Below are 15745 nucleotides of genomic sequence, written 5' to 3' on the forward strand. Positions count from 1 at the left end.
CTTATATTTCAAACTGAAATACCCTCAATATAGGAAGGACATGGACCTGATGGAGTGGGCCCAGAGGAGAGCCATGAAAATGATCAGGGGGTTGGAGTGCCTCTACTACATGGACAGGCTGAGAAAGCTGAGGTTGTTCATACTGGAAAAGAGGAAACTCCAAGGAGACGGAATAGCAGCCTTCCAGTACCTGAAGGGGACCTACAAGAAGGATGGAGACTGTTTACAAAGGCCTGTAGTGATGGAACCAGAGGAGCAATGGCCTCAAACTAGAGAAAAGCAGATTAAGATCGGGTGTTAGGAACCGGTTCTTTACTGGAACAGGTGGAACAGGTTGCCCAGAGAGGTGGTTGGGGTCCCATCCCTGCAGATATTGAAAGTGAGGCCCCTGCCTACTGCAGAGGGGGTCAGACTAGATGACCTTTGGAGGTCCCTTCCAACACAGATCATTCTGTGATTCTATAACTAAAAATAGATATTACAATGGCATCTACTGGAAAAAACCAAAGGAAAAGTGAATAGCTGGTATCAAGTCCATAGTTCAGAGCACATCACCATAAATTTTGACAGAGCAACTTGTGCATTACACCTGGAAATCAGAAAATTAAGGTTTCTCACTGAAACAGGCATGACTGATCTGCAAGAACATAGTTCATTTACTTCAAATAAAAAATGTCAGCCTAACTCATGAGATCCCTGAAAAGAGAAAAGTGCTTCTAAACACGCTGTGATTACATGCTTCAGCTACGGACATGCAGTTCTGGTTGACAAAGTTTGAATAGCTCAATGACTAAAGTTCCAAGTGCAGGCATCCAAGAAAATTTACAGAAGTGATATTACTAATAAAGAGGTTAATTTCAAGTGCACAATTATGTGTGAAAACATAGTATCTGAAAACAAGATCCAAGAAAAAATAGGCCAGCTGAGTGGACTACAGACATAGATTCCACCAAAAAATTGCTGCAAACTGTGGCACTTAAATGTTCTCTCCAATAAAACATTCTGCTGAACACAGCAGAGCAAGACTGCACTTGCTTAAAGCACTGACTAGAGAAGCACCATAGTGGTGCACCACTTCCTGCCTTAAAACCTACAGTACTAAGCCAAGTAAATCACAAACAAGAGACAATAAATTTTAGAGAGCTCATTAACCGCTGGATGCAGAAGCCTGCTTCTCTGAATTACAATTCTTGACCAACATTATTCAATAACTACAATCTGAAAATAAAACTACAGAAGGGAAGAACTGGAATGCCATTTGTAACTAACATTTAGGATTACAAAACTTTATGGAGCAACCTGCATGTTTAAAAGTTCTATTTTCCTCCCTATGCATACAGTATTACCACCAGCAATTCCCATTACCACTAATAAAATGGCTTATGATATTTTCACATCTACTCAATAGAGAAACAATCCTATCCTTCCTGAACTCCAGGCTGAACTTCTGACACTATTAAATGCATTAAATTAGCCTTCCTGGCAAAAAAAGAGTACAGTTAATGCAAAGGAAAAGTAGATTGGTTAAGTGATTAATACTTCAACTTTAATACTTCAACTTTGCCAGCAATATTGACTCACTCAAACAGACAAGATGGTCCTGCACCTAGATTATCCCCACTAAACCTAAAAACAAGCTCACCATAAAGCTTGAGTATAGAGCAACATGCAAGAACAATCTGTGCAACAATTTAATATAGTTACAAGTCCAGTGGGAATAAACTGCATCACTTCAGAAGACTTTTCATACATGCTGACAATGCAAGTGAAGCTACCTAACTCCTTCACAGTACCACAGTATCACCAAGGTTGGAAGAGACCTCACAGATCATCAAGTCCAACCCTTTACCACAGAGCTCAAGGCTAGACCATAGCACCAAGTGCCACGTCCAATCTTGCCTTGAACAGCCCCAGGGACGGCGACTCCACCACCTCCCCGGGCAGCCCATTCCAGTGTCCAGTGACTCTCTCAGTGAAGAACTTTCTCCTCACCTCGAGCCTAAATTTCCCCTGGCGCAGCCTGAGGCTGTGTCCTCTCGTTCTGGTGCTGGCCACCTGAAAGAAGAGAGTAACCTCCTCCTGGCCACAACCACAGTATCTGCCAATGCACTTCTAAATTGATAGGTCCCTAAAGTTTAGGCGTATGGAGATACAGTAGGTAAAAAGGAGAGACTAAAAAAAACCCAACCAAACAAAAAACCCACCACCAAAAGGTCATTAGTACTATTAGCGGTTACTTTAAAGTAACATCAGGGTCTGCCTCCACCTCAAAGGAACATGGAGAAAAAAGGATTGTGAAACCACTTTCAGCCTTAACCAGAGAGGAGACACTGAAGAAAGTAACAAGACTCTCAGTTAATTCAAACTGGCAGAAAATGTCATTTCTTGAAATCAAAAGAACATTAGCCACATACAGTCTTATTAATCACTAAGCTTAGTTAGCCCCTTAAGTTTTGGGGATTTAGTGGTAACCACACATAGAATCACAGAACCACTACAGTGAGAAAAGACCTTCAAGATCAACAAGTTACCTAAATCTACCAGGGCCACTTACTACACCATATTCTTGAGCACCATAACTAGATAGCTTTTAAATACATCCAGGGACGGTGATTAAACCACTTCCCTGGGCAGTCTGTTCCAGTCTCTGATGACCTTGTTGGTATATAAGTTTTTTCCTGATGTTCAATCTGAAGCTCCCCTGCCATAAGTAAACACCATCTCCTCTTGTCCTATCAATTGTGACTTCTGCTAAGAACAGCTATCTCTCCACAACACAAGTAAATGCTAACATAATGGACTGTACTGAAGTGATGTCCCCTCTGGCATATGTCTCGGGTTTACGTGGGAAGGTTTTCGTAGCAAGGTGGCTTCTCTATGGGAAGAGATCAGGAGTTTCTCCCATCAGACAGAACCAGCTCTGAGTCAGCTTCAAACAGACTCACCACTGGCCAAATCTGAGCCAGTCAACAGTGCTGGTGATACCTGTGATAACATACAGATTACAGACCCGTCAGCCTGACCTCAGTGCCAGGGAAACTGATGGAGCAGGTTATCTTGGGGGTGATAAGAGTGCACCTGAGGGATGGCAAAGGGCTCAGGTCCAGCCAGCATGGGTTTAGGAAGGGCAGATCCTGCCTTTCTAACCTGATCTCCTTCTATGATCAGGTGACCCGCTTGGTGGATGTGGGGAGGCCTGTGGATGTGGTCTATCTGGACTTCAGCAAGGCCTTTGACACTGTCCCCCACAGCAAACTGCTGGCTAAGCTGTCAGCCCATGGCTTGGATGGCAACACTCTGTGCTGGGTTAGGAACTGGCTGGAGGGCCGGACCCAGAGAGTGGTGGTGAATGGTGCCACATCCAGCTGGCAGCCAGTCACTAGTGGTGTCCCTCAGGGATCAGTGCTGGGCCCCATCCTCTTTAACATCTTCATAGATGATCTGGATGAGGGCATCGAGTCAGTCATCAGCAAGTTTGCAGATGACACCAAGCTGAGGGCAGATGTGATTCAGTTGGAGGGCAGAAGGGCTCTGCAGCAGGACCTTGACCACCTGGACAGATGGGCAGAGTCCAATGGGATGGGGTTCAATAGCTCCAAGTGCAGGGTGCTGCACTTTGGCCACAGCAACCCCATGCAGAGATACAGGCTGGGGTCGGAGTGGCTGGAGAGCAGCCAGACAGAGAGGGATCTGGGGGTACTGATTGATACCCACCTGAACATGAGCCAGCAGTGTGCCCAGGTGGCCAAGAGAGCCAGTGGCATCCTGGCCTGCATCAGGAATGGTGTGGTCAGCAGGAGCAGGGAGGTCATTCTGCCCCTGTACTCTGCACTGGTTAGACCACTCCTTGAGTACTGTGTTCAGTTCTGGGCCCCCCAGTTTAGGAGGGATGTTGAGATGCTTGAGTGTGTCCAGAGAAGGGCGACGAGGCTGGGGAGAGGCCTTGAGCACAGCCCTACGAGGAGAGGCTGAGGGAGCTGGGATTGGTTAGCCTGGAGAAGAGGAGGCTCAGGGGTGACCTTATTGCTGTCTACAACTACCTGAGGAGTGGTTGTGGCCAGGAGGAGGTTGCTCTCTTCTTTCAGGTGGCCAGCACCAGAACGAGAGGACACAGCCTCAGGCTGCGCCAGGGGAAATTTAGGCTCGAGGTGAGGAGAAAGTTCTTCACTGAGAGAGTCATTGGACACTGGAATGGCCTGCCTGGGGAGGTGGTGGAGTCGCCGTCCCTGGAGCTGTTCAAGGCAGAATTGGACGTGGCACTTGGTGCCATGGTCTAGCCTTGAGCTCTGTGGTAAAGGGTTGGACTTGATGATCTGTGAGGTCTCTTCCAACCCTGATGATACTGTGATACTGTGATATTTAAGGAAGGACAGAAAACACTGCGAAGCACCTGTGAGAGTGAGGACTGAGAAAAACATGAGAGAAGCAATCCTGCTGACACCAAGGCTGGAGGAGGAGAAGGTGGAGGAGGAGGTGTTTCCCAGGACTGGTGCAGAGATTCCCCTGCAGACCATGGTGATATAGGTTGCCCCTCTGCAGCTGATGGAGAACCACAGTGGGGCAGACAACCATGGCGGAGCAGATAGCCAAACTGCAGCCCACAGAAGACCCCATCCTGAAGCTGGTGGATATGGTCTGAAAGAAGCTGCAGCCTGCAGAGAGCTTACATTAGAGCTCCTTGCAGAAGATAACACCTCTGGAAAGAAGCCCACACTGGAGCTGCAGCCTATGGAGAGAAGTCCATGCAAGAGCAGGTTTTCCAGCAGGAAGTATGACCAATGGAAGATCACACTGAAGCACTGTGTTCGTGCAGGACTGTACATCATCGGGAAGGACCGACTCTGGGGTAGTTCTTTAAGAACTGCCACCCACGGGAAGGACTCATGTTGGAGTTTTGTGTGAAGGACTGTATCCCATAAGGGGGATCTCACGCCAGAGGAGAAGGAGAGTGTGTAGAGAAAGGAGCAGCAGAGACAAAGTGTTGTGAACTCATTACAACCCCCATTCCTCCCCTGCCCAGCAGCACTGGAGAGGATGTAGAAGAGTTTGGAATGAAGGAGTTAAGCTGAGCCTGAGAAAAAGAAAGGGGTGGGAGAACAGTAAATTTAGTTTTGGGTTTGTTTCTCACTATCCCACTCTATTTCTAACTGAAGACAAATTAATATTCCCCAAGTCAAATCTGTTTTGCCCATGTTAATAATAAATGAGCATTCTCCCTGTCCTTATCTCAACCCACAAGCATTTTTTTTCTTACTTTCTCCTGTTGTTCTGCTGAGGACAGTGTGAGAGAATAGTTTGGTGAGCACCTGGCAGACAGTCAAGATTAACACTTTACCACATACTACTGCAATCTTAAAATTACATGATTTTTATGAAGTCCTACCAACAACCAGGTGGGCCAGGTATACCTATGTATTCATCCATTTCACTTACAAGATGCCACAGCACATTGTCCATGTATCTATTATCACTGTTTGACCAGTTTTCCCAGTATCATATTCGAAGACTTTCAACTTGTCAGCACCTTCCTAAAGTTCTGCACTAATATTCATTGGAGCTAATCAATACCCACTTTCATGCCTGCAGAAGTCTTCCATCAATGCTAAGTTTAACCACTGAAAATGTATTATAAAAGAAACACGTTAAGGATAGACAGGTTGAAAATGTCTTTTCTGTGATACTTGCATTTCTGACAGTTAAATTTTACAAATATAACTATGCTGCCTTTGTTAAGGTGATATACATCTTCAGTAAAGAGAATAAGACTCTCTCTTCAACTCAGTTATAAACCATACTACCTGAAATTCCCTATATACTTATACAAGCTGTATACTGGTACTGGTCATTACAAGCAACTCCACAGAAAGTTCACATTACATTAATAAAGCTGTAAGGATGAAGTTGCTATTTGAAAGGATAGCCATTTCTGTAATTTAAACCCAAGAGATGCCTTATTCGCTTGTGCAACTTACTGGAAGATGCTTCCAAACCTATAGCTACTTGGTTTTGCTTCCAAGGTGTATGTAAAATTAATAGATATGCAGAAAACAACTATGAAACTCATTGATCTATGGAATGTAGTAAAATCACTGAAAACCAAGTCCTTTTCACTTCTATGTCTATTTAAACAAAGGTATCTGTAAGAGTTGACAGGGACATCTAATAACCAGAAGACCAGAATATCAAGCACAGGAATAAAAAACCCCTTTCCATTCTTTCCCTCACAAACACCAGATGGCTGTTTCTGTATGTAAAACAACACAGTCATGGCAACCTGAAGACTATGAAGAGAGGAAAATCAGAAGCTCACTCATCCTTTACAGTCCCTGTTACTGAGAAATAATGCAGAGTCATCAGAAACACTATGAAATACAGAGCCTTTTAGAGGAATCTAGACAGTACAGTACACAGAAATCCTGTGCTACATCTGAAAGCTAAGTGGGGTGCAGAGGTCTGTCTTCACTCAATTCTGCATTCAAACTCTGGTGATGGGACTTCCTCCCATCCCAAACCTGTTCATGCTAGACACTTAATGGCTGAAATGCCATGAAATTAAGGGTGTTTTTTCTGAGTATTGCAACAAAGAGTTAACAGACATAAGCATTCAGTTACTCTAGAAAGCTCCAAAAATAAAAAGCTGGAGTTTTAAAAGAGCAATGATCATGAGAAACAAACAAAAGATTATTATTCCAGAATTGACTTGTACAGGACATGCTCAAAGAAACGGTACGGGACAAGACAGTGTTGGAATTTATGTTGGGATACCAGTAAAAAAATGTGCAAATTACAGAATTCCTTAGTCTCATTACTTCATAAGTAGACATTTTCTTTGCAGTACTGCTGAACAAAACTAATGTAAGAATATGAAAATTTTGTAAACGTGACACACTGCAGTAAAACAATTTTCTGCTTTTTATGAAAAAGCCAGATAAATCAAGTAGATTACAAATATCTTTTTTATATCAGGAATATCAAATACATTTAATATTCAGTTCATTTCAGTTAATTAATATTCAGTAATATTTAAGTTGAGTTTAGACTGAACTTGGTAACAGAGGACACAGTACTAGTATATAAAACACTGGACAGTATAGAATTTACCCTGTGACTGATGTGTCAGATACCACAAAAACATTCTCCTAAATAAAAATGCCTATCCTATCTTTCTGTTTAGAAGAAATGTGACACATAAATAACTATGATTTCTCCAAATTATTAGAAAAATTAAGACCTTCTGGGCAAGAAAAGTTATTTCATTTCTGTAGTAACATAAACTGAGCAATTATGCTTAAAACTGGACTATTAACGCAGAATTGTAACTGCAGAAAATTTTGTTAAACTAGTTGCCGCAGTATGCAAGTTGAAATTACACTTAGAAGTTTTTCTTCTAGCAATTTATTTTGCTATTTAACACATCAGTGCCTCTTGAACAACACATCACCTTTCCAGGTAACTGACTGGCTGGAGACTTAACAGAAATGTTGAAAATAATTTTAGATTGGTGAACAAAACTGAATGGAAAAACCCTTTTTTTTCCCCCAAACAGCAGCCTTTCAAGTGTCATTGCTGCAGGTCCATTTATTACATATGTGCTGCATCTCCTATCATTTTCCACAAAATGTTAGGCTGATGTGCTCTGATATACTACAGTATCACAGACTCAAGGGAAGGATAAAAAATTATGTAACATTCCCTGTTGCTAAAGTGATTGAGCTCGCTTGATATCAATCACCATTTGGATAGACACTGCTAATATTTTCAAGAACAGATTTTTCATTTTGTAAGCAGAAGTCAAACAAGTTGCACCAAGCACAACTCTACTATGAACTAGCAATTTCCACATTAGAAGATCACACATTCAACTAATTTGGATCTGCTATAATGCTGCCAAAAGAGGAAAAGAGAAAAAAATCATCCCCCTTAGTACCAAACTTTCATTGTATTAATTTTCTACTAAACTGACGTTTGCAACAATTTTTGTGCTGGACAAGAAAACCTCAAAGCACCAACTGGCAGAAAAGCAAAAAGGAGTGGCTTGTTCACCGACAAACACAGTCCAATGACGGGTCTTCAACGCCCCCATCACCACAATGCCTATCATACTGCAAATGAAGTTTAGATCTCAGGCACATTCTGAGTCTCCTCTAGATCTCAAAAATATTCACCACAAACTCTTTCACCAATGAAACACTACATCACTACAGACAAATTAATTAATGTTCAATATGTAACTTTCTGGACGATCTCTTCCACAGATTCCAAGCAATTGCAAGCATATCTTTGCCACAAAATCCAAGGGTAATATTTTTTACTTAATTTAACATAATGTGTTTGGAATACTAATTATTAATAGAAGCAAAATCACCAAGACCCAACTAACCAACAATTAAATCCATTTACCTATTCCTGTTCTTGCAGAGGGATTAAAAAAAAATCAGCTTTGATCTTGTGCAGGAGTTTAGGTAGCTCTGGCACTGTGAAGTGCATTCCCTGATAGATTTATTACTGGAACACTCACATCACCAAATCCAGAAGCTCCTCTTCTCTACAGTAATCTTACTCTACAGTCTTTCAGCCTATTGCCTGGCTGATGTCCTCCATTCTCTGCTTGTTTAAAATTTAAACATGTTCATGCTGTGACCCGTGCTACACCTCACAGTCAACCCTGACAACAGAGTTTCATTCCTTCATTCTCACCTCCCCCGTAAAGCTCTCTGTTGTCACAATGCTTGAACAAATTGCCAACAGTCAGGGTATTGCTTTGTGGTGGGCAGAATCCATCAGGCTGACCAAGAGTGCCTCATCCTTTTCCTTTACTCACCATCTGTCTGTATCCATCTCCTATTATCTTAGGATGCCCTTACAGACTTTATGCTGTCTGTGCCAACAACCTATGATTTTTATTCTTTATTTATATAAAAGAGGATGTAGTCCTTCTCTGTAGCTTTTACAAAAACAATCAAAATGGAGCTGTTCAATTGCAATTTTTAAAACTTTGGTTTACATAAAGAACATCAAAAAAGATCAGAGAAAGAACAAATACTCCAAGCTACATCCAGTTTAGTCTTCCAACATTACTATTCCAGAAAGACCAGCTTCTTTTAAAAAGCACAAATATAAACACATGTATGTCAGGTTATAATGTTATGAAAATATTTCATCATATTTCTCATAAAGAACAAAAATCACACTCATTCAATAAAAGGTTATTACATAATACATCCATGTAACATCACTCCAACTGATGAATTGTAAGTGACCCAAAACACGCACCTTCTTCTCTCCAAAGGACAGCTTTTCAACAATTCAAAAGAAACAGAGCTGTTTTTTTTTAAATAGACATTTTAAGTATTCCGTTATCACTGGTTAAATATTCTTTCCCATTTTCACCGACTGAACAATCTTGCCAGACATCTCATCCCTGCTTGCCCTCTGGAAAAACACAAGCACTCTCCACTTAGACTGAAAGCACAGACCCTTTGTACTTTAGACACTAACACCATGAACCCATGTTCTCCTCCTTCCTGTCTTATGCACTCAGACCCTTTCTAGAAGATCTTTTTTGTTTCATTTTGGTGGAAACTCTTTCATTTGGCCTATCATCAACTATCAAAGTACACAATATTTTACTTCTCTTCCCATTAAAAACAGAAAGAAAGGAAAACGAAAGTCCTAACGCCAACCTGGCTGCAGAGCGGTGACCGCAAAAATCACACTGTGGCAGCAACTTGTGCACGATCTCCTTCTCCCCATTTCTCTATCAATCTCTACCAGATCCTGCACCTATGACTTGGTAGTTGCCCTTCCTATCGAACACTGCAGTCCTGCTTGGGAAGAGCAATACAAACCGACAGATATAGCCCAATTAAAACACATAACATTAACAAACAAACACTGCATTTACAGGAAGGAGGCATCTTCCTAGGGTCAGCAAAAGAGAGTGAAAGGTGGGAAGGAAGGGTAGGAAAAGGAGCGACAGGGACACAATCCACAGTAAAAATTCAATATATTCACAGAGTGGAAGGGATTTAATTTAGAAATCAATGACATATTCAAACGCCTCGTCACCGCGGGGAAATTCACGCTGGAGGTGAACCAGCTTTCCGCCTCTCCAGGCTGCAGCAGCCGGTGCCACTCGCCTATCATCCACCTCCCATTGCCAGGAGAACCGAAGTGCCACGACCCTGCTCCCCTCAGCCACCCGCCGACCCCGGGGCCGAGCAGTGAAGGCAGCCGCAGGGCAAATGACACAAGAGCACAGGACACTGCCCCCCCGGAGCTGCCCCTGCCCGCTCCCCGCCGCGGAGCCGGGGACCGTTAGGCAGGGACAGCGACCGTGAGGCGAGGACGGCCGCTGCCGGGCTGCGCGCGGCCCGCCCCGCCCGCCGCACCTGGATGTAGTTGGTCTCGCAGTACTCGGCCACCCGCTCCAGGTTCGTGTAGCTGTCGAAGAGGGCCCGGCGCCCCCCCGGGATCTCCTCCTCCAGCAGCATCTGCAGCTCCGCCATCTTCACATCCTCTCACCGCGGTCGGTCGGTCCGTCCGCCCGCCCCTGCTGCTGTGCCTCTCTCCGCCACCTGCCCACCCCGCGCGCCCTCGCGCCGCACCCCCTGCGCTGCCGCCGCCCGGGCCCGGCCTGGCGCCGCGGGCACGGAGCGCGCAGACCCCCTCCGCGGCGGGGGCGGGGCGCGGCCGGCAGCGCCCTCTGCGCACGCGCCGGGCCGCGCACGCCTCCTTCCGGTGTGGCGGGGGCCGGGGGCAGTATCCGGGGCAGCGGCGCGCAGCAGCTGCGGGGGTCCAGTCCCGTAGCCTTCTCGCTGCCTGCTGCGCTCTGAGCCTCTCGTAAGAAACGCCGCTGGAACGAGTGACTGCGGCATTGTCTCGTTGTGCTGTTCTGTAACGGCTGCTCGCAGGTGAGGGCCCGGCCCCCGCAGTCTGCACACAAAGGGGAGGCACACGGAGGCGGCTGCAGAAGCGTCCCAGGTTTCTCTAAAGGAAGTGTAACTCGCTCTCAAATGAGCTTTAGTTGTGCTTACTCGGGTTGTGTTCCATGCGGCTCCACAGGCCTATTGTCTGTAACGCAGCCCTGCGTTGCTTGATGTCCGTTACGCACTGAGACACGACACTCGGATAAGCATTTTCCCAGATTCCATGCTACCGACGCGCTGTGGTAGTCAGCAGCTAGAGACCATCCAGAGCTGCAGTCCTTGTACGCCAAGCTGGTACTATACCAAGTTGCTCACATGCCTTGGAAGTGGTCACAGAGTCATCCAGATAGAGATGCTTGGCTTCCAGGTGACTTCCAGAATTACAAATTGCAAACGCCTTGTGTTGGGCCAGCCCTTGGATGGGTCTTCCCTTAACCATGAGATGGGAAATCCCTGTCCTGAGGACTATCTGCCTGGTACCATTTCCTCTTACCTTGCTCCCAGTACCCATCAATCGTAGAACCACAGAATCAACCAGGTTGGAAGAGACCTCCAAGATCAGCCAGTCCAACCTAGCACCCAGCCCTATCCAGTCAACCAGACCATGGCACTAAGTGCCTCAGCCAGGCTTTTCTTGAACACCTCCAGGGATGGTGCCTCCACCACCTCCCTGAGCAGCCCATTCCAATGCCAATCACTCTCTCTGGCAAGAACTTCCTCCTAACATCCAGCCTATACCTCCCCCGGCACAATTTGAGACTCTGTCCATGCTCCAGGGCTGTGCTAGCCTAGTGTCAGGCTGCCTGCACCGCTCCATAACATACGGGCATTCTCTGCCCTAAACCAGCAAGGACTGTAGAAACATCATGCAGCCTCTTTTGGTGCCCTCTATCCCCAGAGTTTATAAGCCATGAGTTACACATCCAAAACTACTGATTTTGCTGTAAAGTCCTGGTTGTCAGCCTCACTGCTGATTGCTAATGTGCCTTTTGAAAGAGCTGATCTGGGCCTTTGTTGCAAAGTATCCACAAAAAAAAGCCAACTAAATCAACCTACAGAGGGCTGCTGTACAGTGTGAAACTCCAAGCCTTGTCCAACACCTCCATGAGTCAAGCACAGCCAGACTTCCCCACCTCACCCTAGGGCCTGCAGTAGATGAATAACACTTGCACATCTGAAAATGGGTCCATGCTCCCCTCACAGTAGCTTCGGCTTGGTTTCTGCTCACATCACAGCTGTTGCAGCTATGGGGGTTGCTCATACCCACGCCCTCAGGACTCTTCACATTAGTGCCAAGCTGGAAGCAGACTAAGGTTTTCCTCTTCATTCACTTCTCAGGTGTGAAATCAAGCTGTCATTTGGCAGTTCTACAGTAAACCTGCATGATCCTTCCCTTGGCAAATGGAAAAAAACTGTTAAGAAAAAGGATCTCCAAAGACGCTGTCAGGAGCTTTACTTAGGATTAGCAGCACCTGACTGTAGGGAGGAGGAATTGTGTCATCTGCCCTCTGCTTTTAGGTACCTAGTGGAAACTTGCAAGAGCCTGACTGTTCTCCAACCTGAACTCAGCATCAGCAAATCTTGCAGGAAGCTCCCACCTGCAGGTCTGGCACCTCTTGACCTCTCAGTGGCCTTGCTGGTGGTTTCTATTGCGTGTAAGAAAAAGTGTTTTCTGAAATACATGCATGCAGCTGTTCACCAGAGTAGCTGGACTGACCTGTCTGCATAATTAGGTGCTTGTTATCTCAGCATGTTTACATTTTAATAGAGTGTTCTTTTGTGTATTTAAATTTAAATATGAAGAATTCTCCTGTCAGAATAATGGCCATCCTATAATCCTCTCTACACATACCAAAAATAATTAGAAATAGTGTTTAAATTAGACCAACTGAATCCAACTACCACTTCCCTAAATTTACATAAATGACTTCCCATCTGTCAAGTGATGTAGTAATTGTTCATACTCCCTCAGCCTTAATTACAGTATTACACACTAACTTTTCTTGTGTGCAAGATTCTACCCTGGATCAGTACCCTCAAGACTAGAAAGCAAATACATTTTCCACCTAAATGGAGAGCGTTAGCAGTAAATAGAAACCAAACCATCTAGCAGGAGACTTCAAATTGGAGGTCGAGATCCAAGAACCCAGGGAGACCACTAATCTTGTGTGCATTAGGTTTTTACCTCTGCCAATCACCCAAGTACCCTGCTCACAAACACTGGCACAGGCAAGCCAATCCTTTGGTCATGAGCAATCTTGCAGCTGGGCACTTTGTGTACATGTCCCACATAACACAGTTCGAACTACCAATTCTTAATTACAGAAAAGTCATCATGGGGCAGCTCATAGGGCACCTACTTTTAACGTGACAGTGAGAAGTCACAGTCAAAAGTCTCTTCCATTTTCTTTCCTATATGTAAAACTGAATGGCACAACCACTGCATAGTGAGTAAAAGCACAGATCCCTGACAGATCCTGCTGCGGGTTCTTAGTTCACTTGTGTGAGTATCTCAGCTCTGGTTTTGATGAGGTTCCCATTTCTAAGCAATTTTCCCTTTTTTTTTTTTCATTTTGTAAACCTTAGGAACAAAAGCTGCATCATACGTGGCTGAGCAGACATGCAGCTGGAAAAAAGGTCAAAGGAAGCCAAACTTACAGTGTGTGTACTGACTATGTTCATAGCCCCATGCCCTTTAGCCAGCAGGTAACGCTTACTGGAGGGATGGAGGAGCAAAGGAAAATTTGGCAAAGAAAATGATCTATAACTGAAATATTTACTTTCATTCCCTCAACAGAGACATATTCATGCCATTCTGCTCACTCTGCATAGTGTCTGGATCTGCCTCTGGATGGCCCCAATACTGAGTCCTGAGGAACACCAGCACTGAATAGCCACCAGCTGGACTTAACTCCATTTGCCACCACTCTTTGGGCCCCGACATCTAGCCAGGAGGATGCTGTGAGAAACAGTATCAAACGCCTTACTAAAGTTCAGATAAACAGCATCACAGCACCTCCAGAGAAGGACAGGACATGTTGCAGAAGTAGGAACTGTCTGTTCCAGGGCATGTCTGATTCCAAATAACAAGGCTTTTTTCTAGGAATTGTATTTTTCTTCTTGAATTTCTTCCCAACACAACATTGTGTGAGAAGGATGAAGCCAGTACAAAGGGATAAACTCTTCAAGGGAGGAAGAGGTCAAGTTAAATAAAAAAAATAATGATCTTTCTCACATTTCAGACTTTGAAAGAAAACAGGCAACAAATGGTCTCAAAGACAAGCCAGCACAAAGCATAGTTGCCCATCAGTTTCCCTTCAAGTGTTCAAACCACAAAGCACTCAGGGAGGTGGGGAGGAAAGAACTGCTCTACTTTGTTTTTCTTTCCTGTCTGTACTCCTCAAAGATGTCAACCCAGAGTGTCAGTCCTTTTGCGTCCTGTTCTGACCCTTGTGGTATCCCCCAGGTAAGGTCTGATACGGGCTTCTGAGGAGACAGACCACAAACATACAATGGTAGAATTAAGGCTCCACTACAGCACCTGAGAAAATTCATCCTCTCTCAAGTATTCATTCTCACTACAGACTAGAGCAGATGTTTCTGGCCTGCTTATGCTTTTTTTCACATTTTCAAGTCCACTTTGCAGCTACAACAGTTAGAACCATTTTCTGAAGCCTTTGTTTCTTCCTGTCTGTAATTACAGTTCAGATTTCTAGGTACCTGCATAACTACAGGAACTTGTTCCCTGGAACTTTATTAATCCTGTCCTGTTACTTTTACCATATAAACCACTCTTTTAAAGTTTTTTTATGGCTTTGCATATCTGAAAGATTCACCAAACAATTGTGTGTTATTCTTAGAATTAACCTAATTCCCTTGCATGAGAAAGATAATAAATCACATCTGTGAAGTCATCTTTTCTCCTTCCATCACACATCTGGTCAAGTAATCTCCTTTCACAAGCCTATGAAGGCAGCTCCTCTTTCCACAGCTTCTGTTCACTATCCCAGTCTGCATCTCTCTCCTCTAAACCACTCTGAACTGCCGCTTGCCTAACACACAGGACTATTTCAGCTCTTCCTCTCACCCACAGCTCTTTCTGACAGCATGGTAAAAGCACAGATCTCAACAATGCAATAATACCTAACAGAAGATGGGGACTGATCATAGAATCATAGAATTCAACAATGCAGTAATACCTAACAGGAGATGGGGACTGATGGTCCCCCATCAGTCGCAGCAGCTTCATCCACCTAGTCTCAGTCTGGTTTGACAGATTACTTATGCGCAGAAGGCAGCCAGGCCTCTCCAAGCTGTCTCCTCTCAGAGGGAATGTAAAAGACTCATTTATTTTAAAAGCAAAGACGTCTCTGACTCATATGAGCAAGCTTTTAGCAGGAAAGAGAGCCTAAGCTGTACTCAACCTACCACAAACTAGTCAAAGTCAGAACCTCAACTCTCTCAGCCTTTTTTCATAGGAGCAGTATTCCAACCTATCGTGATAGGTTGGACTGGATGATCATGAAGGTCTCTTCCAACTTGTTTGATTCTGTGATTCTATTCCAGCCCCCTCACCACTTTTATGGCCCTCCTCTGGACCTGCTCCAACATCCTCCTGGATGGTATCTCATCACCTAGGTGTCATCTGCAAACTGGCTGAGGGTGTACTTGATCATGCTATGTAACTGATGAAGATTCCATAGAGTATCTCCATAGAATGGTCTGGGTTGGAAGGAACCTCCAAGGGTCATCTAATCCAACCCCTCTGCACTAAGCAGGCATATCCTCAACTAGATCAGGTTGTCTAGAGCCCTGTC

The 15745-nt window shown here is 44.6% G+C and overlaps 1 protein-coding gene across 18 annotated transcripts in view; it reads right to left on the reverse strand.

The window, feature by feature from the left end:
* The window catches only part of ABI2 (abl interactor 2), a 70709-nt gene extending 60144 nt beyond the window's left edge, over positions 1-10565 (reverse strand). For 6 of the 18 annotated variants that reach the window (XM_064161431.1, XM_064161404.1, XM_064161337.1 and 3 more), the window contains exon 1: positions 10392-10562. In XM_064161431.1, coding sequence (XP_064017501.1) covers positions 10392-10508 — 117 coding nt within the window. In that variant the 5' untranslated portion in view covers positions 10509-10562. Of the gene's footprint in view, positions 1-10391 lie in introns of all 18 variants that reach the window. The other 12 variants (XM_064161424.1, XM_064161377.1, XM_064161325.1 and 9 more) reach the window with 5 other exon arrangements.
* Between the last annotated feature and the right edge of the window lie 5180 nt (positions 10566-15745).

This window comes from Pogoniulus pusillus, chromosome 2, assembly GCF_015220805.1.
Source record: "Pogoniulus pusillus isolate bPogPus1 chromosome 2, bPogPus1.pri, whole genome shotgun sequence".
NCBI lineage: Eukaryota > Metazoa > Chordata > Aves > Piciformes > Lybiidae > Pogoniulus > Pogoniulus pusillus.